This window comes from Stegostoma tigrinum, chromosome 17 (genome assembly GCF_030684315.1).
Source record: "Stegostoma tigrinum isolate sSteTig4 chromosome 17, sSteTig4.hap1, whole genome shotgun sequence".
NCBI classification, from domain to species: domain Eukaryota; kingdom Metazoa; phylum Chordata; class Chondrichthyes; order Orectolobiformes; family Stegostomatidae; genus Stegostoma; species Stegostoma tigrinum.
In genome coordinates this window covers 25,411,094-25,429,352 of record NC_081370.1, presented here as the reverse complement: position 1 = coordinate 25,429,352, position 18,259 = coordinate 25,411,094, and the positions used below count along the sequence as shown (strand labels likewise).

At 38.3% G+C, this 18,259-nt stretch overlaps 1 protein-coding gene across 5 annotated transcripts in view; it reads left to right on the top strand.

Moving 5' to 3' along the window:
* Window positions 1–17,333, top strand: part of chka (choline kinase alpha) — a 52,733-nt gene extending 35,400 nt beyond the window's left edge. For all 5 annotated transcript variants that reach the window (XM_048545042.2, XM_048545043.2, XM_048545041.2 and 2 more), the window contains 9 exons: window positions 3,280–3,393; window positions 4,397–4,530; window positions 6,727–6,831; window positions 7,721–7,779; window positions 8,037–8,121; window positions 9,496–9,604; window positions 10,571–10,677; window positions 14,431–14,512; window positions 14,692–17,333. In XM_048545042.2, the coding sequence (XP_048400999.1) occupies window positions 3,280–3,393; window positions 4,397–4,530; window positions 6,727–6,831; window positions 7,721–7,779; window positions 8,037–8,121; window positions 9,496–9,604; window positions 10,571–10,677; window positions 14,431–14,512; window positions 14,692–14,751 (855 nt within the window). In that variant the 3' untranslated portion in view covers window positions 14,752–17,333. The remainder of the gene's footprint in view (window positions 1–3,279; window positions 3,394–4,396; window positions 4,531–6,726; window positions 6,832–7,720; window positions 7,780–8,036; window positions 8,122–9,495; window positions 9,605–10,570; window positions 10,678–14,430; window positions 14,513–14,691) is intronic.
* The last annotated feature ends 926 nt before the right edge of the window (window positions 17,334–18,259 follow it).

Here is an 18,259-nt window from a genome sequence, read left to right as displayed (position 1 = left end):
TTAAAGTAAATTACCTTGCCTAGTGTTAGCTGTGGTTCAGTTGGTAACGCATGCCTCTAAATCACCTAAATTCAAATCCTCCTCCAGGTTGGGTACAAAAATCAAGGCTGACATCCGAGTACAATACTGACAGTGCCAGTCATGTCAGAAACGCCCATGTCTCAAACAAATGGTTTAAAAAGTAGAGCAGGGAAGGTAACCCCCATGTCTTTGCCAATATTTATAGCTCAATACATATCACAAAAACAGACCTCTCGTTATTACCACAGTACTGTTTGAGTTCGCATTGGCACCTTTATTTCTCACCTAACCACTGGTTTAATTGACTTGTGTTTTGAAATGCCCAATGGTCATGAAAAGTACTATGTAAATGTAAGTCATTCTTCAAAACCGTGAGGTATGCACATCAAGACAGTGAGACTCAGCCAGAAGCTACATTCATGGATGCTATTTCTTAAATGAAGGAATGGGCCCTGAGGCCTGTAATACGATCAATACCTTTCAACGTGGTTCTGGTTCTCGCTTTAATAACTGAGGACACAATGTTGAATCAGTCCTGTAGTGCCCTTGTTTTTGAGTTGCTGTCTGCTCTGAATCGATGCCACATGTCATTTTGACCCATTTGAAAGTTATTCATTGGCTCAACTTGCAATTGTGTGTCCGTGTATGGATTTCGTAACATTTTGGCATTCGGGATTGAACCTTGCTAGTTTCTTTAAATATTTGTAAATTGAATCATTTGTATTTGTTGTTTCAAACACTGAAACTACGTTGTGTATTGATGTTACAGATCCAAAAATATTTATTTGTATAAAGCTCAAGTTGGATAGTTTAGGACAGGTTGTTAGAATTTAAATATAGATCTGCTTAATAATATTGCTGGGCTTTGTGGGAATTTTTTTTTTTATCCACTTGTGGGATGTGGACATCGCTGGCTGGCTGGCATTAATTGCCCATCCCTAGTTGTTTTTGGGAACGTGGTGATCTTTTGCTGCCTTGAACTGCTGCAGCCTGTGCTCTATGTTGATCCACAATGCTACTAGGGAAAGAATTCCAGAATTTTGACCCAGTGACAATGAAGGAACAGTGATATATTTCTAAGTCAGGATGGTGAGTGGCTCGGAGGGAAACTTGCAGGTGTGGTGTTTCCATGTATCTGCTGCCCATGCCCTTCTAGATGGAAATGGTAAAGGGTTTGGAAGATGCTGTCTGGGGATCTTTGGGTGAATTTCTATGGTGCTGCTAATGACTGCTGGGGGAAGGAGTGCTTGCTTGTTGGTATGGTGCCAGTCAAGTGGTTTGTTTTGTCCTGGATGGCTTCAAGCTACTTGTGTTGCCTGGATGGGCGTAGCTCCAACAAGTGAGGAATATTCCATTGCATTCCTCACTCGTGCCTTGTAGTTGGTGGACAGGCTTTGGGAATTCAGGAGATGTGTTACTTGCTGCAGTATTCTTAGCCTCTGACTTCTTGTAGCCACTGTTTATGATGTGAGTTTAATTCAGTTTCTGGTCCTAGAATGTTGGTAGCAATGGTAACACCATTCAGTGCCAAGGAGCCTGTTCCCTTATTGGAGATGGCCATAGCCTGGCATTTATGTAATGTGAATATTACTTGCCACTTGTCAGCCCAAGGTTAGATATTGTCCAGAATTTGTTGCATTTGAACATGGACTCCTTCAGTATCTGAGGAGTTGTGAATGGTGCTGAATGTTGTACAATCATCAATGAATATCTCCATTTCTGAGGTTGTGATGGAGGGAAGATCATTGAAGAAGCTTTCGCGTCAATGTCACACTGATATGACAAAGATAGGTGGCTCCAACTAAAAATAAAATGCCTTTTATTCCTGCCGAGCTTATGCTGTATTAACTGTGCTAAGTAAGGTGGTAATCATGTTGAAGAAAACTGTCTAGGATCTACCAAAAGAATAATATTCTTTGTAAATGTGCAGTTAAAAGATAGACTGGAAAAAAATTATTTTACTGAATTTGTACTCATTTTACAGCAATGCAATTCTATGCAGTTTTATTAAGAAATTACCAATTCTCTAATTTGTAATTGTACCTGATACCTACCTAGGTATCAACAAGTTGAACGGAAATTGTTGTTCGTTTAGCCAGTGGTAAGGTAGCACGTGGTGGCCCTGCTGTCGTACTGCAGTGTCACATTGAGGCCCTTACCTGACAAATCAGTGCCCATTCAAGAATTACCTCATGGGAGAGTTCTCTCATTCAGAGACATCCCATCATCCCATGCTTGATTGAGAAACGTCAGATTAAGGAGAGGTTTAGTGGGGACTGTGGCAAGGGGGTCATTGGAAGTGATCCCCCACTCTTAAACCCCCGTCCAAACAGCCCATACTGTGCCTCGAACTCTCCCTTGACCCTCAGTCTTAGCTGTCAGCAGCCACTGTCCCTTTGGTGTTGCTGAGCACAGAGCCCGGCAGCTGTCAGCAGGGAACATACAATGAATCGAGTGCTGCAGTTGTGTGCCTTCCCCAAAAAGACAGGCCACATGGGGGTTCAACATATCTGCAGCTGCTGTGAGAGGTGTATGTTGCATTTAGTAAACCTACTCTGTGTGACTCTGGTTAGTCCTTCAGTAACCTGTTGTAAGACATAAGCCAAGTTCTAAATTTTGAGTCACCACAATAGGGGCAGCATGGTGGCTCAGTAGTTAGCATGGCTGCCTCGTGGAGCCAGGTTCCACCTGGGTTTCTTGTGAGTGCTCTGGTTTCCTCCCACAGTCCGAAAATATGCAAGTTAGGTGATTTGGCCGTGGGGATGAGGAGGGTCATATGTTTTTCCAAGCATCAGTACAAACTTGATGGGCCAAATGACCTCTCTCTGCACTGTAGGAATTCTGATTCTTTAGATACTAATCAATGAGTTAAGCTAAATTTTTAGTCATCAGCAGCAACTCTTGAGTCTGAGGACCTCCCTGTTTCAGTTACCATCTCTGGTCTGATGTACCATTAACATGGCTCCAGGTAACACATCGCCAAGTCAAAATTCGACTTCACAGAGGTTTGGGTTTCTCCTGGAAGGATGTACCTCATAACTGCTGATTAATCTCAGCCGAGTGATGGGAGGCAAACTATTCTTGAATTTGGGATCTAAAATGTTTGAGTTAATCATAACCTGAAATTTCAACACCTGTTTTAATCAGTTTGATTCACAACTCTTATTTCAAAATACCTGATATATCTCGTACATTATTAAATGTAATTTTTGAAGTAGTAAATTAAATTATGCAGCATCTGTTTGTCTTTTCACATAGGGAGCAGATGCCATGGTATTGGAAAGTGTTATGTTTGCTATCTTGGCAGAACGATCACTTGGTCCGAAGCTATATGGAATCTTTCCTCAGGGTCGTTTGGAACAATTCATTGCTGTAAGTCTGATTATATCTAGTATTGTGAATCATTGATTGTGCTCCATTGCCTTGAGCTTCCACTAGACTCCTGCTTGTGCAAGGTCGAGGGAAAAAATAACTTTTGGCAACGTGCCATTCTTCTTGTGCCTTTAGTGCTGCAATTATTAGCTCCGTCTTCGTAATGATTCTGCCTCTGTATCAAAAGAACAATCTTAATTGAGAACATTTTTGTAAACTCAGACAGTTGCTACTGTTGAATTTTACTCAATACCATACCATTCTCAAAGTGGAGAGTGTTTTCCAGTCTGAACATAAGACTTTTGTATCCCAAGCTACTGAGCAGTCAGTCAAGAAATATAAAATGTGCACAGTGAGAAACACCATTTAATGCCTTTATTAAACTAGAAAATAATTTGTAATCGGGCAGATGTTTAGAATATCTACTGAGTGAATGTTCAATTTCAGTTAGGTTTTCCTATTGCACAAGACTAGAATTTCAGATTTCTCAATGTACTGTAAGTACTCACAAATAGCATTTTTTGGGGAACATTATATTTAGCTGTATAATCTTATTGATTTAGAGTTTGATGTCTTCTATATTTGTATATCCCTTGGTACTAGTTTGGTAAATACCAACAAAGTAATTTTCGACAATATGTAGTGAGATCCATCAGACACCATGAGTACATGTGTCAAGAGGTGTGAGATGTTTAAATGATCATGAAGAAATAGTTGCAGGTATTTGCTGTCTTCTCACGTTTGGAGATTATGCTTTCCAGTCTATTGTCTACAAAGATACATGGTAGGTATGCATGTACAGTTCACAAAAGAAGCAGTGGCTAATGTTATGAAAAGCATTTTGCATTTAATTGCAGGGAAAGGTGTGAATTTGAAAATATGGCATGTATACACTGGCTTAATCCACGTATAGAAAATTTGTATGCTGGTGTATAATAAGTTAGCATTGAACATATTGCATTCGTGTGATTAATTACTTAAATGTTGTATCCCGTTACTTCAGAGTCGGAAATTGGAGACCACCGAATTAGCAATTCCAAGTATTTCAGCAGAAATCGCAAAAAAGCTGGCCACCTTTCATAGAATGACTATGCCATTTAACAAAGAACCAACATGGTTGTTCCATACTATGGAGAAGTGAGTACTTACTTGGAACATTTAACTGGGGCCTAACTTGTGTGTAATATTTCTGTTACGTGGACTTGTTTTAAGCTAAGTTACAGAACAAAAAAAACACATTTAAAAGAAATTTTAGATTGGTTTGGTGAATTGTATGTTTATAAATTTTATCTTATGATGGTAGGAAGTTTCTGAACGTTATTAGTGCCCACCACTTGCACTTATCACATTCATCAACAATTAACAATAGCAACTTTCATGCCACATTAAAAAAAACTTGTTTTCAATGATTCACTAAGGTCTTCACACTTTTATAATGTTAGTACTTTTTAATGGCTTCAATCGTTGTAGATTGAAAGGACAATATTAACATTGAAGATTCCGACAACTTTCCATGTGAAGTAAAATACTCTTTAAAATATCCTGACATTTCAGTGGCATTGGCACCAAGTGAGTGGAGGAAGAATTAAACAATTCAGGAGGAAATCAACACATCTCCCAAAAACTCCCAACAAATGTCTCTCCATTTTTATTTATTATTAAGCCAAAATACTAGTGAGCTATCAGTTCAAGTTTCAGGAGGAGATATCACTCATTCAAGACAAGTATTTTACATCAAGGACAAGTTTGTTTTTATTCGTTGTTTTGCTACATTGTATTTTGGACGCTTAGCCACTTGTGTAGGTATCCCTCTTTATGCATGAGCTTAGAAATTTCATTTTACTGTCCAGCAATTTAAAAAAGCAAGTTAACAACACGATATAGAACATAGAACAATACAGCACAGTACAGGCCCTTCGGCCCACAATGTTGTGCCGACCTATTATCCTGCTAAGATCAATCTACCCCGCATACCCTATATTTTACTACATCCACATGCCTATCCAAGAGTTGCTTAAAAGTCTGTAAAGTATCTGACTCCGCTACTGCTGCCAGCAGCACATTCCACACACCCACCACTCTGTGTAAAGAACCTACCTCTGACATCACCCCCACACCTTTTTACCAATCACCCCAGAACCATGCCCCCTCACAACAGTCATCTCCACCCTGGGAAAAAGCCTCCGACCATCCACTCCACCCACGCAATAACTTATTGGGCCTCTTGTTGCCATTAAACTTTGTGGAAATGTGCAGAAGTAGAAGCCCAGATTTTTATAAGAGGATCTTCAGGATATGGCTTAGAACTTCTTATGGTTCTTGCCCCCAGGATTTTTCTTTCCTCCCTTGGTTTCTCCTCCTAAACGGTGGTTCTATGTAGGATACTAGCTTTGTGCTCCCTTCTGATAGTGACGGTTACATATGTTAACAACAATGAAAATCATGGTTACTACAAATTTGCCAGGTGAAATCATCAAAAGCTAAAACTAATGTAATCCTCTGACTCGTTCTCAAATTCCGTTTTAATCCTTGAACTCCAGTCTAGAGAAACAACCATTGCAATCATGTAATCACATTGTTGTAAAATTCCCATCTGATTTCCTCAAGCCCTTAGGAAGAAAATCTACCACCTTCAACTGGCCTGGCCGAGACATGACATGACTTCACATCCACAGCAATGCCCATTAACTTTGTCTGGGTTGGGAAATAAATAGCAATGTCTACATCCCATGAATGAGTAAAAACAAGCTATTATTATTATTTTTAACCCCCCTCTGTTTCCCGCCCCCCCCCCCCCCCCCAACCCCCATCAGCCCTAACGAGAAATTCACATATCCATTGACAAGCCTCTTTCCGCTCCTTCCTGAAATTAAATAACATCTCAGTACAGAGACCTGTTCCTTTTAATAAACAGTGGAAAATTTGGGATGCATTTATTGTAGAAGACAGTAAAGTTGGAGATGGATGCAAGATGTCAAGGTAATGAAGATTCCTGCAGTGCTTAACTTGTTAATAATTGTTCACGTAATGAACAGAGACCTTCAGAAAATCTTCACAACTGTGCTGTTGGTAACAGCCAAAGAAATTCTTATGAGAAGTGCAATTCACATCAAGCAGAACATTCAGACTATTCATGCAGGCCTTGTTGAACAAATTAAATGTCCAAAATTATTCTTTTTTACCATTTGATGCGTACTTTAAGAATTATGAATTTGTATTTTAGAATTATGCGCAATAAAGCTCAAACTTGAATACACTTGAAGAAAGAAAGCATTTATTATGCCTATGTACAGTTAACTTTTAGTTCACTAGTTTGTCTATCATTCATGTTAGGTACTTAGAGCAAGTGATGCGAATCAGCTTTACAAGAGAGTCTCATGTTAGAACATTTCATAAACTTCTCAGTTACAACCTTCCACAGGAAATGGAGAAGCTAAGGTAGGACTCGTTAACTTAATGACATTTATAGTTGTTAAAAAAGTTTAACAATGAAACATGGATAAATTCATGCAGGAAAACTTGCCTGTTGAAAACAGGCCTTATGAATTTGACAGTTCGCACAGTTAACCATTTTGACAAAATATTCTGTGTCTGCATTCTTTTATTCATGGCTCATGTTTACTGTAATCTGGAATATGCCTTTATGGACCATTATTTAGTTTAAAAGTGGGCACTGAGCCAGACGTAGAATCCTTGTTGTCTCCGTTGGATATTGCAATCTTGCATTTGTTGCAGCATGTATTCTCCTTAAATTTATGGAAGACAAAATGAAAAGTTCTTTAAGGGCAAAGCCTGACTGTATACTGATACACTTGGCCTGCTGTGTTCATCCAGCCCCACACTTTGTTATCTTGTATACTAATACGAGTATACCGACCGATTACTGGTATATTTATATTTCTGGTTTGTTTTCACATGTGCAGGACTTGCAGCTTTTTCCGGTTTAAGAAGCTGCAGTTCAGTCACTGTCTTTGGCGGGGGAGGGGAAAGTTTACTAGAAATCCTATGTAATGCTGTTTACTGTGATTGCTGGTGTAACAGATAGCAGACAACAGTTTATTATCTTCAAAGGAAGACCTCTTCAATGTTTAAGTGCACAAGTGCTTTGTTTCAGTACAACTCAAGTAGCACGATTGTACCAATTTCACTGCTCTGCTTTCAAATGAAGTGAGATGTTAATATCAGCTTCAGAGTGCAAGATAAAAGTCAGTTCTTATTAAACAGAATAGTAATTACTCAAAGTGTGACGTCCCTTGTCTTGAGAATACAACATTTGGAAGCATGAACTTTACTGTTTCATTTAATGTCACTTTTTCATTCTCCTCAGGTCCTTGCTTGAAGCAACTCCTTCACCAATTGTTTTCTGTCATAATGACTGTCAGGAGGGTGAGCTAACTTATATTTTGTTAAAATAATTTCTTTGTTTGCTCTAATATTGTGTTTAATTTTTTTAGCAAGTTGTTTTAACGTTGTAAGCATTTTCTTAGACACATTGGGTCTACGGTTAAATGCCATGCTTTGATTTCATATCTCTGTTGAGATAACTGGGCTGTGAAATGGCAGGTTGAGTCAAGGCACATTGGATCAATGCAATACATCACTGTCAATATTCAATACATACTGACATCTACTCTTTATTTCAGGTAATCTCCTGCTATTGGAAAACACTGAAAACACTGATCAGAAACTGATGCTCATTGACTTTGAATACAGCAGCTACAACTTCAGGTGATTGTAATACTGCTTGAAATGAAGTTGGAATTAATGGAAGGTAGTTGTACTCTGACTCTAGACATGTATTGGAGTCTTCCTGTGTAGCCATAGGGGTCTGCAGTGGTGGTAGTCTTGTGATGATGTTGATAAGACCTAATGGAGTAGTGTGGGAGGGCAATTGCAACTAAATCTGAATTTTGTGCAACACCAACCCAGAGTTGAGCCTGAATGCAACTTGGACAGAACGATACTCATTTTATCCTGTAGACACTGATCCTAAATGCTATTTTGGGAAGGCCATTCCTGGGATGTGGGACAGCATACCAAATTTAGGGTGGTCCTGGATTGCGTTGTGTGCTGGTCTCCTGATCTGAGGCTATAACTGCCTTAGATAAAGCCCAGAGGTATCCTAGATTGAGACCTATATTGATGTCTTGGGATTGAGATGATTCTCCTTCCAACAACGACAAAAACTATTGTGTTGTATATGATTCCAAACACTTGAGAGATTTGTTCTGATTGCCACTGACCTCAGTTTTGCCAAGGCTGTTGATGTCACACTGTGCTAAATATTGCCTTGATGTTGAAGACAGTTACTGCCTTTACCTCTGGTCATGTTAGGACCAAGGCTTTGAGGTTAGGAGCTGAATTGTACTAGTGCAGCACAAACTGAGCATCAGTGAGCAGGTTATACCTATGGACATGCTGTTTAACAGCTAGAGGACACCTTCCAACATTGTGCAAACGAATGAGAAGGGCTAATGGCACACGTGTTGGTTAGATTGGATTTGTACTGATTTTTGTACATAGGACATGCCTGGACAATTTTGCACATTGTCAGATAATACTCGCATTGTAGACTTATTTTAACAGCTTTGCTTGAGGCAAGGCTAGTTCTGGAGTAGCATTGGGAAGGGTGTTGTCAGGGCTCGAACCTTTTGTATATTTGATGCCAGGGTTGATGCTGTGAATCGGCTTCCCCTGGGACTGAATTGCAGTTTCAGAATAAGGGTAATTAGAACTGGGATGAGAACTTTCTTCAGAATTAGAATTCTCACCCCAGAAGCTTGTGGATGCTGAGTTAAATATTTTCAAGGTGAGGATCAAAAGATTGTTGGACAGAGGATATCTAGGGATACAGGAATAGGCAAGAAAGTAGAGTTAAGGTAGATGATAAGCCATGATATTAAATGGCAGAGCAAGTGGAAGGAACTACATAGCCTACTCCTATTTCTTAAGTCAATCATTCTTAAGATGCTGCTGTGGACTGAGCACATTAAACTGCCTTGTTTTATCCTGTAGGCATTGTTTGATTCTGTTTTGTAAATAAAAACAAATGCTGTGTGAAAAACCACTTGCCAGTTGCCAATAATTTTCTTTTCTTTTCAGAGGGTTTGATTTTGGAAATCACTTCTGTGAATGGATGTATGACTACAACTGTGACGAGTATCCATTTTTCAAAGCTGACATCAATAAGTACCCCACCAAAGTGCAACAGGTATGTTCTTTGAGAACTGGATTTTAAGTGAATTATTTTTTAACCTGGTTAGAAGTACACAAATTGTTGAATTTCAAAGTAAGTCAGTAGTGATTCTTCGTCTAAGCCTAAAATTTTCAATCGGTTGATGGTAATTCATTTTGGTGACATACTATTAGTTTGATCACCACCCTTCAGACCTTGTCTCTAGATTGTTGCATTTAAAGTTTAGTAAATAGAAATAAGATGTCTTCAAATGTAGTTTCAAAATAAGTATTGAATTAGGTTGCATTTTCCAGGGTACATCAGAAGTCGTTCTCTTCATACATCATAACAGTAAAATGCAAGTCTGATCAAATAATCCGTGCTAACTCTAATGCAGCAGGCATGCTGAAGATACCAACTTTTCAATCAATGAAAGTAAGCACTGAAATGCTAGTAAGGTGGTTGGGTGGCTGTATATAACTGCCCCTGGTCTCCTAATATTTTTAATCTGCACGAAGTCTTGAATCACTATCCAGTGACGAGAGAAATATCCATCAGTACTACATGTAGTCACTTACGTCACCCTGACAAGTTGGGAAATGACCTGAGAGAGGCAGAATGCTAAGTGAAAACAGCTGGTAAGTACCTAGTATCAGTTTTTTAAAATACTTCGCCCAGCAACTGACTGGAGTTCTCCTTTCAAATTCACACATCACCAGTGAAATCTGGAACTGAGAAATAACACCTGATAGGATCCTGAATCAAGAGGTTATCTTTAGGGAATTTAGATTACAAATGCACCTGATTCTATCCATTATGTCTGAAATGCTTTGAAAATGTCAGTTGCCATGTGTCTTGGTTATAACTTGCAGGTCAAACCCAAAAATAAAAAAGAACAAACTTTAACTTTGAGAGAAAATTTGGTATCAGTTGTTGCAGAGCAAATAATCTGTTACAGGCTAGTTTCTCACCCAAAAAACCTGATTTGTTGTTTTGCGACAGCTGCATTTCATCAGAGTTTACAATGCTGAAATCCAGGATGAATTTGATGACTTAAACAACAATCAGATAGCAAAAATGGAAGACCAAATGCTAGAAGAAATAAACAGGTAAATATTCTGATTAAACATAAAATCATTTCTGAATCTCTCTTTATTCTTTGTAGTGTTCAATACACATGCAAATAGTGAACTGCAGCCTGCTTATCATGAACTTGTAAATTAAAACCAAATTTCAAAGTGAAAAAAACATCCCAGTGAATCACTTAACAAATCATTGGATATCACGATACCTCATTAAAGTAGACTTGCTATCCATTTATTTAACACCTCTGCTGTGGAACCATAAGGAACAGTGTTATCCTTTGGCTCTTGGTATTGGGCAACATTTGCCGAGTCAACAGCCTGATTAAGGTTTCCACATAACGGCCTAGCAGCCAGTTCCACCATGTGCCTAATCTCATGTTTGTGCTCCAGAGGTCCAGACTGTTTGCTGTCTCACTTGCCTTTCCTCTCCAGCTGCACACCATTCCCTAAATTAACAGTCACCCCTGTTTGTCTAGAATGACTGTACGATGGTCTTTTGAATGGACTGCCTATTTTTAATATTTTGGAGAAAGAATTAGGCAAGTCAGGCAGCATTAAAGACTGTCTTTGGCCATTTGCTGACCCATTTGTCTAGTTTTCAAATACAGATGAAATGACATGTTTTAACATTGAGACAGCTGCAGTCTTTCAGCCCTTGTACTCCATGTCTTTTCATGCATGTTTCAATACCCTCAGGCAAGCAGGAGAATGCTACTGGGCCCATTGAACCTTATCTGCCATTCAACTAGATCTTAGCCGATTTTGTACTTTAAAGTCATTTTCCTGCACTAATCTCGTAAACTTTGATTTGTTTAATGAATAGAAGTCTACTAATCTGCCTTGAACATACTCAATGATTGACCCTCCAAATTCCTGTGGAATAGAGAATTAAATGAATCACTTCCTTCTGAGCAAAGAAATTCTTTATTACCTCGGTCCTAAATGGCCTGAGATTGTGTCCTTGTTTCAGACACAATCCCCAGTCAGGGATTAAACAACCTGTCCACATCTACCTTGTTGAGCCCTGTAAGAATTTTGTATGTTTCAATTAGATTGCCTCTCACTCTCGCCTCCTCTCGGGTTGGGACGTTAGAGAATATATACGTGGCTTAGTTATTTTTTGCTCAAATGATAGTGCTCCCTGATCAGGGTCCCTACCCTTCCCCATGAAGATTTTGCGTTCAGCTGTATTTTTCCAGTCGATGAAGGGGGAATTTGGGTGTTATCCCATCATTGATGTTCTAGAACTTAATGTTACAAGCAATTTTTGTTTATTTTAGTTGCCTAAAATACAGTTGCAAATCTTAAAATATAGATTAAATATATTTCTGAGCTTGTGGCCTTCTGAAATGACTGCTGCCACATATGGGTAGTTTAGTTTTAGGGGGCTGCACTACTTGTAAGTAACTATACAATATAAAATTTCATATTACCAGCCATCTGTCCGAGAGCTGCAAGTGCAACTGACAATGGAATCTTGAATAATTGTACTGATTTTGTGTGCTATTAATGCGCTGCTAGAAATATCTAAAAACTTGTCGAATTAGCTCTGGACTTCAAGGACAACTTGTTCAAGTACCTTTATGGCTAGATACACAATGAAGCTCCTTCATCAAGAACACAAAGTCAGCTACTGAAAAGAAATTCTGAAATTCTGCACTGAATATTTATATTCTCTACCTACTTGTGCTTCACAGTGTTCCAGTTTTTAAATTCAGTGGCATTTGTGTTCGGTTATGGTCAACTTTGATGTGCCAGTTAATTAGGAGGTGCTCTGCAGTTGCATAAGAGCATTGCAATCAACAACTTGTGTTTATATGGCACCTTTCATATCACTAGATATGCCTCAATGCTTCATAAGAGCATTCTAAAACAGTGTGAAACTGAACTACCCCAAGGAGATTAGGTAGAGTAAGCAAAAGATGCACCAAAGTGGTGTACTTCTAGGAAGTGCGTTCAGATGAGTTAAATAGAGAGGCAAAAGGGTGTAATGAAGGAATTCAAGAGCTTAGCTACCCATGGTGAAGCAATAATAATTGAGAATGTATAAGAGGTCAGAACTGGAGAGTGCAGATAACTGTAGGATTGCAAGATAGGAGATTATAAATAAGGATGAGGCAAGGAAGTGGAGGGATTTGTAACCAAATGTCAAACTTGAAAATCAAGTTACTGTATGTCAGGGCACTAGTGCATGTCAGCAATCCCAACAGATAAGGAAATGGGAATTGTGGTGAAATAAGACACTGGCAAGTAGAGTTTTGGATGACCTCCAATTTATAGAATAGAACATGTGAGACTGTCGTTACATTCTTGGATACATTTGAGTCCAGCATAACAGGCATAGATAAGGGTTTCAATGGCAGATAAGGTGAGACAGAGTAATCCTGGAAATAGTGATGGTGTGAATAGGAGGTTGGAAGCTTATCTTCAGATTTAAATGTGACACCAAGGTTGCGAATGGGCTAACTTAATCTGAAGATTGTTGCCAGGGAGTGAGGTGGAGTCAGTGCAAAGGAATGGAGTTACAGTGGAAGAGACAAAGACCAGGATTTTTAGGCCAGAATCAGGGTTCAGTGGTCTATACTTGGATGAACTGGCCTCAATGCCTGTTTGTTGCCTCAGTCCTAACCCTAAATTATTTTCAATGAAGTATGGCTTGGGGGCAGGTCAGCAAGCAGCCAGCTCAAACCCAATTCTGGTAAATTGCAGGCAGCCCACATTGGCCTGGATGACATCTGGTTCTGAAGGATCCTTCCCTAATGGAGACTACAGCCACCAGGCTGTACCTGCTGCTGGCCATCTTGTGGATGAATTGCCCCTCCAGGATCCTGGCCAAGCAACTATGGCTTTTTCAAAAGGAAAGATCAGCCTCACTTCACTTGTTCATGCACAGCAGCTGGGACTGCTGATCACTTAATATGCACAGAGCCTCCTGTTGACTTGGGTACATTCCTGCTGCTCCAAACAGTATGAAAGATTTAGTAATATTCTCCTGAGTAAAAAGTTCTTCAGATTTTTTTGATTACAAGCGGTTTCAAAATATAAAGTGTCTCAAGCTGTAACTGAAGCACAAGGAGAATAGGGTATAACAAGTTATGTCTCTGGCACCAATAACATAAAGCCTTTGCAAGTTAGAAGCTCCATCATATCAGCTAGAGAACGAAAAGTGATTTTTGTCACTTGTAAGTGATTTTTAACTACATAAAGCATTACTAATAAGAACTGGTATTTTACTTTAGTTATACTACATTTGACCATTTTAGTCATGTCATTTGTTTAGCAAATAAGCTGTTTCTAGGAAACCAAGTGCTTTCTTCTGTGAAGATAAGTATACATTTGCTTTTGAAGTAAATTTGTGGACATGGCTTTGACAAATTTCCTCAAGTTGTAAAATGAGGGTAATGAGTCTATATAGCACAATATTTTATCAACTTTGCAGCAAGTGAGAATAGGAACTGCAGATGCTGGAGAATCTGAGATAACAAGGTGTAGAGCTGGATGAACGCAGCAGGCCAGGCAGCATCTTAGGAGCAGGAAAGCTGACATTTCGGGCCTAAAGAGGGTCTAGGCCCAAAACGTCAGCTTTCCTGCCCCTCTGATGCTGCTTGGCCTGCTGTGTTCATCCAGCTCAACACCTTGTAATTTGCAGCAAGTGAAATGGCATATCATCATTTCCAATCCTGAATATTACTACATTGTGGTTCTCAAAAGCTAATTTGTCGTGACATATTAATTCAGCTGTGTGCATGTATTGATATATGTATTTAACATTTACAGATATGCACTTGCTTCACATTTCTTTTGGGGTCTGTGGTCCATTATTCAGGCTCGGATATCAGCAATTGAATTTGGATATCTGGTAAGCAAGATGTAATGGCTAAATCTTTGAAAAGAGAAAACATGGCATTCGTTTACTTGTGTGCAGTCACATCAAAATGGTAGTGGTTTTGTTCTTGGAATGAAGCATTTTTCTCAACAGAGAAGATTAAAAACATTTCATTATGGAATTCTTTTAAAATTGTAAATTTTCTTCTGCAGGATTATGCATTGGCAAGATTTGAAGCATACTTTGAACAGAAGAAGCAGCTCGATGTTTGATTAGTCAACATGCGGGAGGAGTCAGTGAAGTAAATGTGAAGTAAAGACGAAGACACGAAAACATTGAAGTGTCAGAGCCAACTATGGAAAATCACAGCAGTATTCAGCAGAGATATGAACTGTGTGTGGATTTATTTCATGCGGTAGAAGTTTAGAAATTGGGAATTTAGAAATTTCTAAAGAAGGGTCGAGGCCCAAAATGTCAGCCTTCCTGCTCCTCTGATGCTGCTTGGCCTGCTGTGTTCATCCAGCTCTATACCTTGTTATTTTAGAAATTGATGGTCTGTTTTTTTTAAAACAAAAAATTACAGCCTGTTTACTGTTTCAGGACTTGCTTTATGGATAAAACTTTGAAAAATGTAGTAATGTAACATTAATCTGGTATAAAGCTGCTAATTAATTCTCTGAAATAAATTAGTATTAGGTAGATATTTAGTGAACAATTAAGTTGTGTATATCAAAATACATCTCCAGCTGGAAGATGTTCCTTACTTGTCATTTTAAAATGCTCTTATTCTTGTTGGTGAAACAGCCTTTAGATAAGTAACAGAAGAGTTGACTTAAACTCTGAAGTACTTGCCTACTAAAGGGCAGTTTATACATTGTTTTACATATAATGTGAAAATCAGTAATGCTACTGAAGCCAAGTTTAAATATACAATTCAGTATAAGTCTGCTATATTAATAATCACACTAGTGTAAGAATATTGGGATGAAGCTGTTCTGAAACAAAAAGACTAATACCTGAGCCAGACAGGGTAGCAGACCCAAGACCCTTTTGATGATGGACCGGTTAGCATGGCTGGCTGATGGGACCTAAAGGGATAAAACTATCACTGGGGAGACTGGAATCTTCCCAGTTATTTTCAGATAACCTTTGAATAAGTTATTCTAAGGATATACAACTAGGATTGTTTTTCAACAATCAGTGCTGGTATCTGCACATTATTAGCAAATTGAACTCCAGGAATATTGTTACACACTGATAATCTCTTTCTTAGCGGATGCCAACCTGTGCCTATATTTGTTTTGATCTTATATGGAGTTGCTATGATAAGGAGAAAATGTGCACTCCACATCTGGCATAGATAGGTATAATGTGCATTTCTCAATAGATTAATATGGAGATTTAAGTATGATGGTTTCTGACATGTCAGAAATCCAGCTGATGTCCTAAACTATGATTATTTTATAACATTGCATTGGATTTATGATATATTTTGTTTATTGTATGTCATTAGGTAGTTAAGTCTCTGGGTTTGACAAAATACAAGTGCATTAGCGTTGTTCTCATGCTGAATAACAAATAGAACAAGCAAGGTAATATGCTTTATTTGGTAATCAGTTGCAAGTTTTGAGCTTGTATTATTTGTATGCAGCACTCAAAATGAATTAGCATAAGTACTCTTCTGAAACAAAAACTGTCAAAGGTGGAATTCAGCTTCTGCAACAAGATGCACAACGGAAGATTAATTCTTCTTTATATATCCTGCTTAACTTTCCTGTTCCATTCAAGTCAAAGTAAGTTGAGCAGGATACGTAATGGACGGCCAATTTTCTACCACATGTCCAGTTCTCTTGCTGAAGCTGAATTTTGGGTTCAGTAGTTCATTTCCTAAACACTTCTTTTTTTCTGAACAGACCTGTTCCAACTTCAATTTGTAATTTTTAGTTTCCAGAAAAACTGCATTGTGGATTTAAAGTTGCTGTACGTGAGGTAGAAAACAGTGACCAATATTTATTGATGATTTTTGTATTGCATATTCTGTAACTCAATTGATGTGCACACATGTAGGCAAATAAGCCAATACCTGAGCCATTTGCTTTGTCTTGTTGAACATGTATATTGTGTAAATAATGATTGAGTTCTAATATTAAGACCAAAGCCAGAACTGTTTGGAATGAGGTACTTTGCAAATTTAGTTTCTGTTGATATTGACACTACTTTTTCCAAGTATCTTCACAATATTAAGGCTGCCACTAACATGCAAGCTAATTTGTGCAAATGCTTGTATTTTTTCTGTAGGTGATGCACAGTAAATTGCTTGGCTTTGATTCATCATAGCAGTTACCATGTCTGATCCCAGTAAGGCAGTTAAAAGCCAGTGTCCACTAAAGTTCAAATTCCTATTGTAACAACTATGTTTAAAGTCTTGTACAAAGCTGGTTCCAAGCCCAAAAAAAGCTAATAACATGCATGGAAATGTACTAAAATTTTACATTGTGAGTAGCAGTGATTTGATTCTTGGTGCAAAGGTTGCACTATTTCTGACAATAACCAACATTTAATACAGTACTGGGAAGGTGCATGGCTACGTTTTAACAGTGATCTTTCTGTAAGACAGAGTAATTGCACTTGTGGAATTGCAGTATAAACAATCAGAATCATCCTTGTGTTGGGAATTAATTTCTTTACTGTAACATGTGATGGATGCTTTTAAATATTAATGCAGTGATGTGGTGCATTGTTATGTTGATGCCAAATCAGTTGTATTTTTGTAAAATGTCACTGTGTATGCACAGTTTATGTACTGACATAAAATTTTTATTAAAACTTTTTCCCTAGTGGCATGAAGCAATAAGAGTTGAATAGTTCTAAGGGGCTAAAGATGGCCAACATTTCCCAGCAGATTAATGGTTAATTTTATGTACTAATATTAATGTCTTGTGTTGGGATTAGTGAGTTTACTTTCGTTGCTGTGCACTGAATACAAACTCACTGCCCTTTCCTGTTGTTTAGGATTTATTATTCCAATAACTCAATGTAAGGTATCATATTTCCAATATCTTTCAGCATATCTGGAACATATCTTGTTTGCTGGGGCGCTTCTGAAACAGGAAATGTGAACAAAACTAATAAAATAAAACAACTCAAATATAGTCACTTTCTGAGAACATGGCAATTTTTAAATGCAAAATAACTAATTTTTTTACCATGTTTAAAAGCTGTAACTTACACACCATTTTGCTCGTTGTGCTTTTTTTTAATTTTGCTGTCAAGTGAATTGAACAGCAATTTCCTTTTGTTGGCTACCAGAGGTGGATACACCCAACCGTGCCCTTGGTCAAAGCACATGGACAAAATATTTTCATGGTTTTGATCTCAGAAGAATGAGCTTAAAAGCTCACCAAAGCTGATTTGTGGCAGACAGGAAATTCGGTCTCAAGTTCTTCTAAAGTGGATTTTTTTTAAATAAAAGAAAAATCCATTCACATTAAAAACGTGGTCAGAAAGGTTTATTGGGAATTCTTCATTTTAATCTTTATTACCATAATGACAGTCAAAAACAAAACAAAAACGTTCTGATGTAAATCCTTTTGTGACTGTCAAACAATGAGGGATGTGTGTGGACATAATAGAAGAAAGAAAATTACAGCAGGGGAACAGGCCCTCTAAGCCTTTACCGACATGCTGCTTGTCACAACTAAAACCCTCTACCCTTCTGGAGACCATAATCCCTCGATTCCCATCCTATTCTTATATTGGTCAAGATGCTCTTTGAAAGTC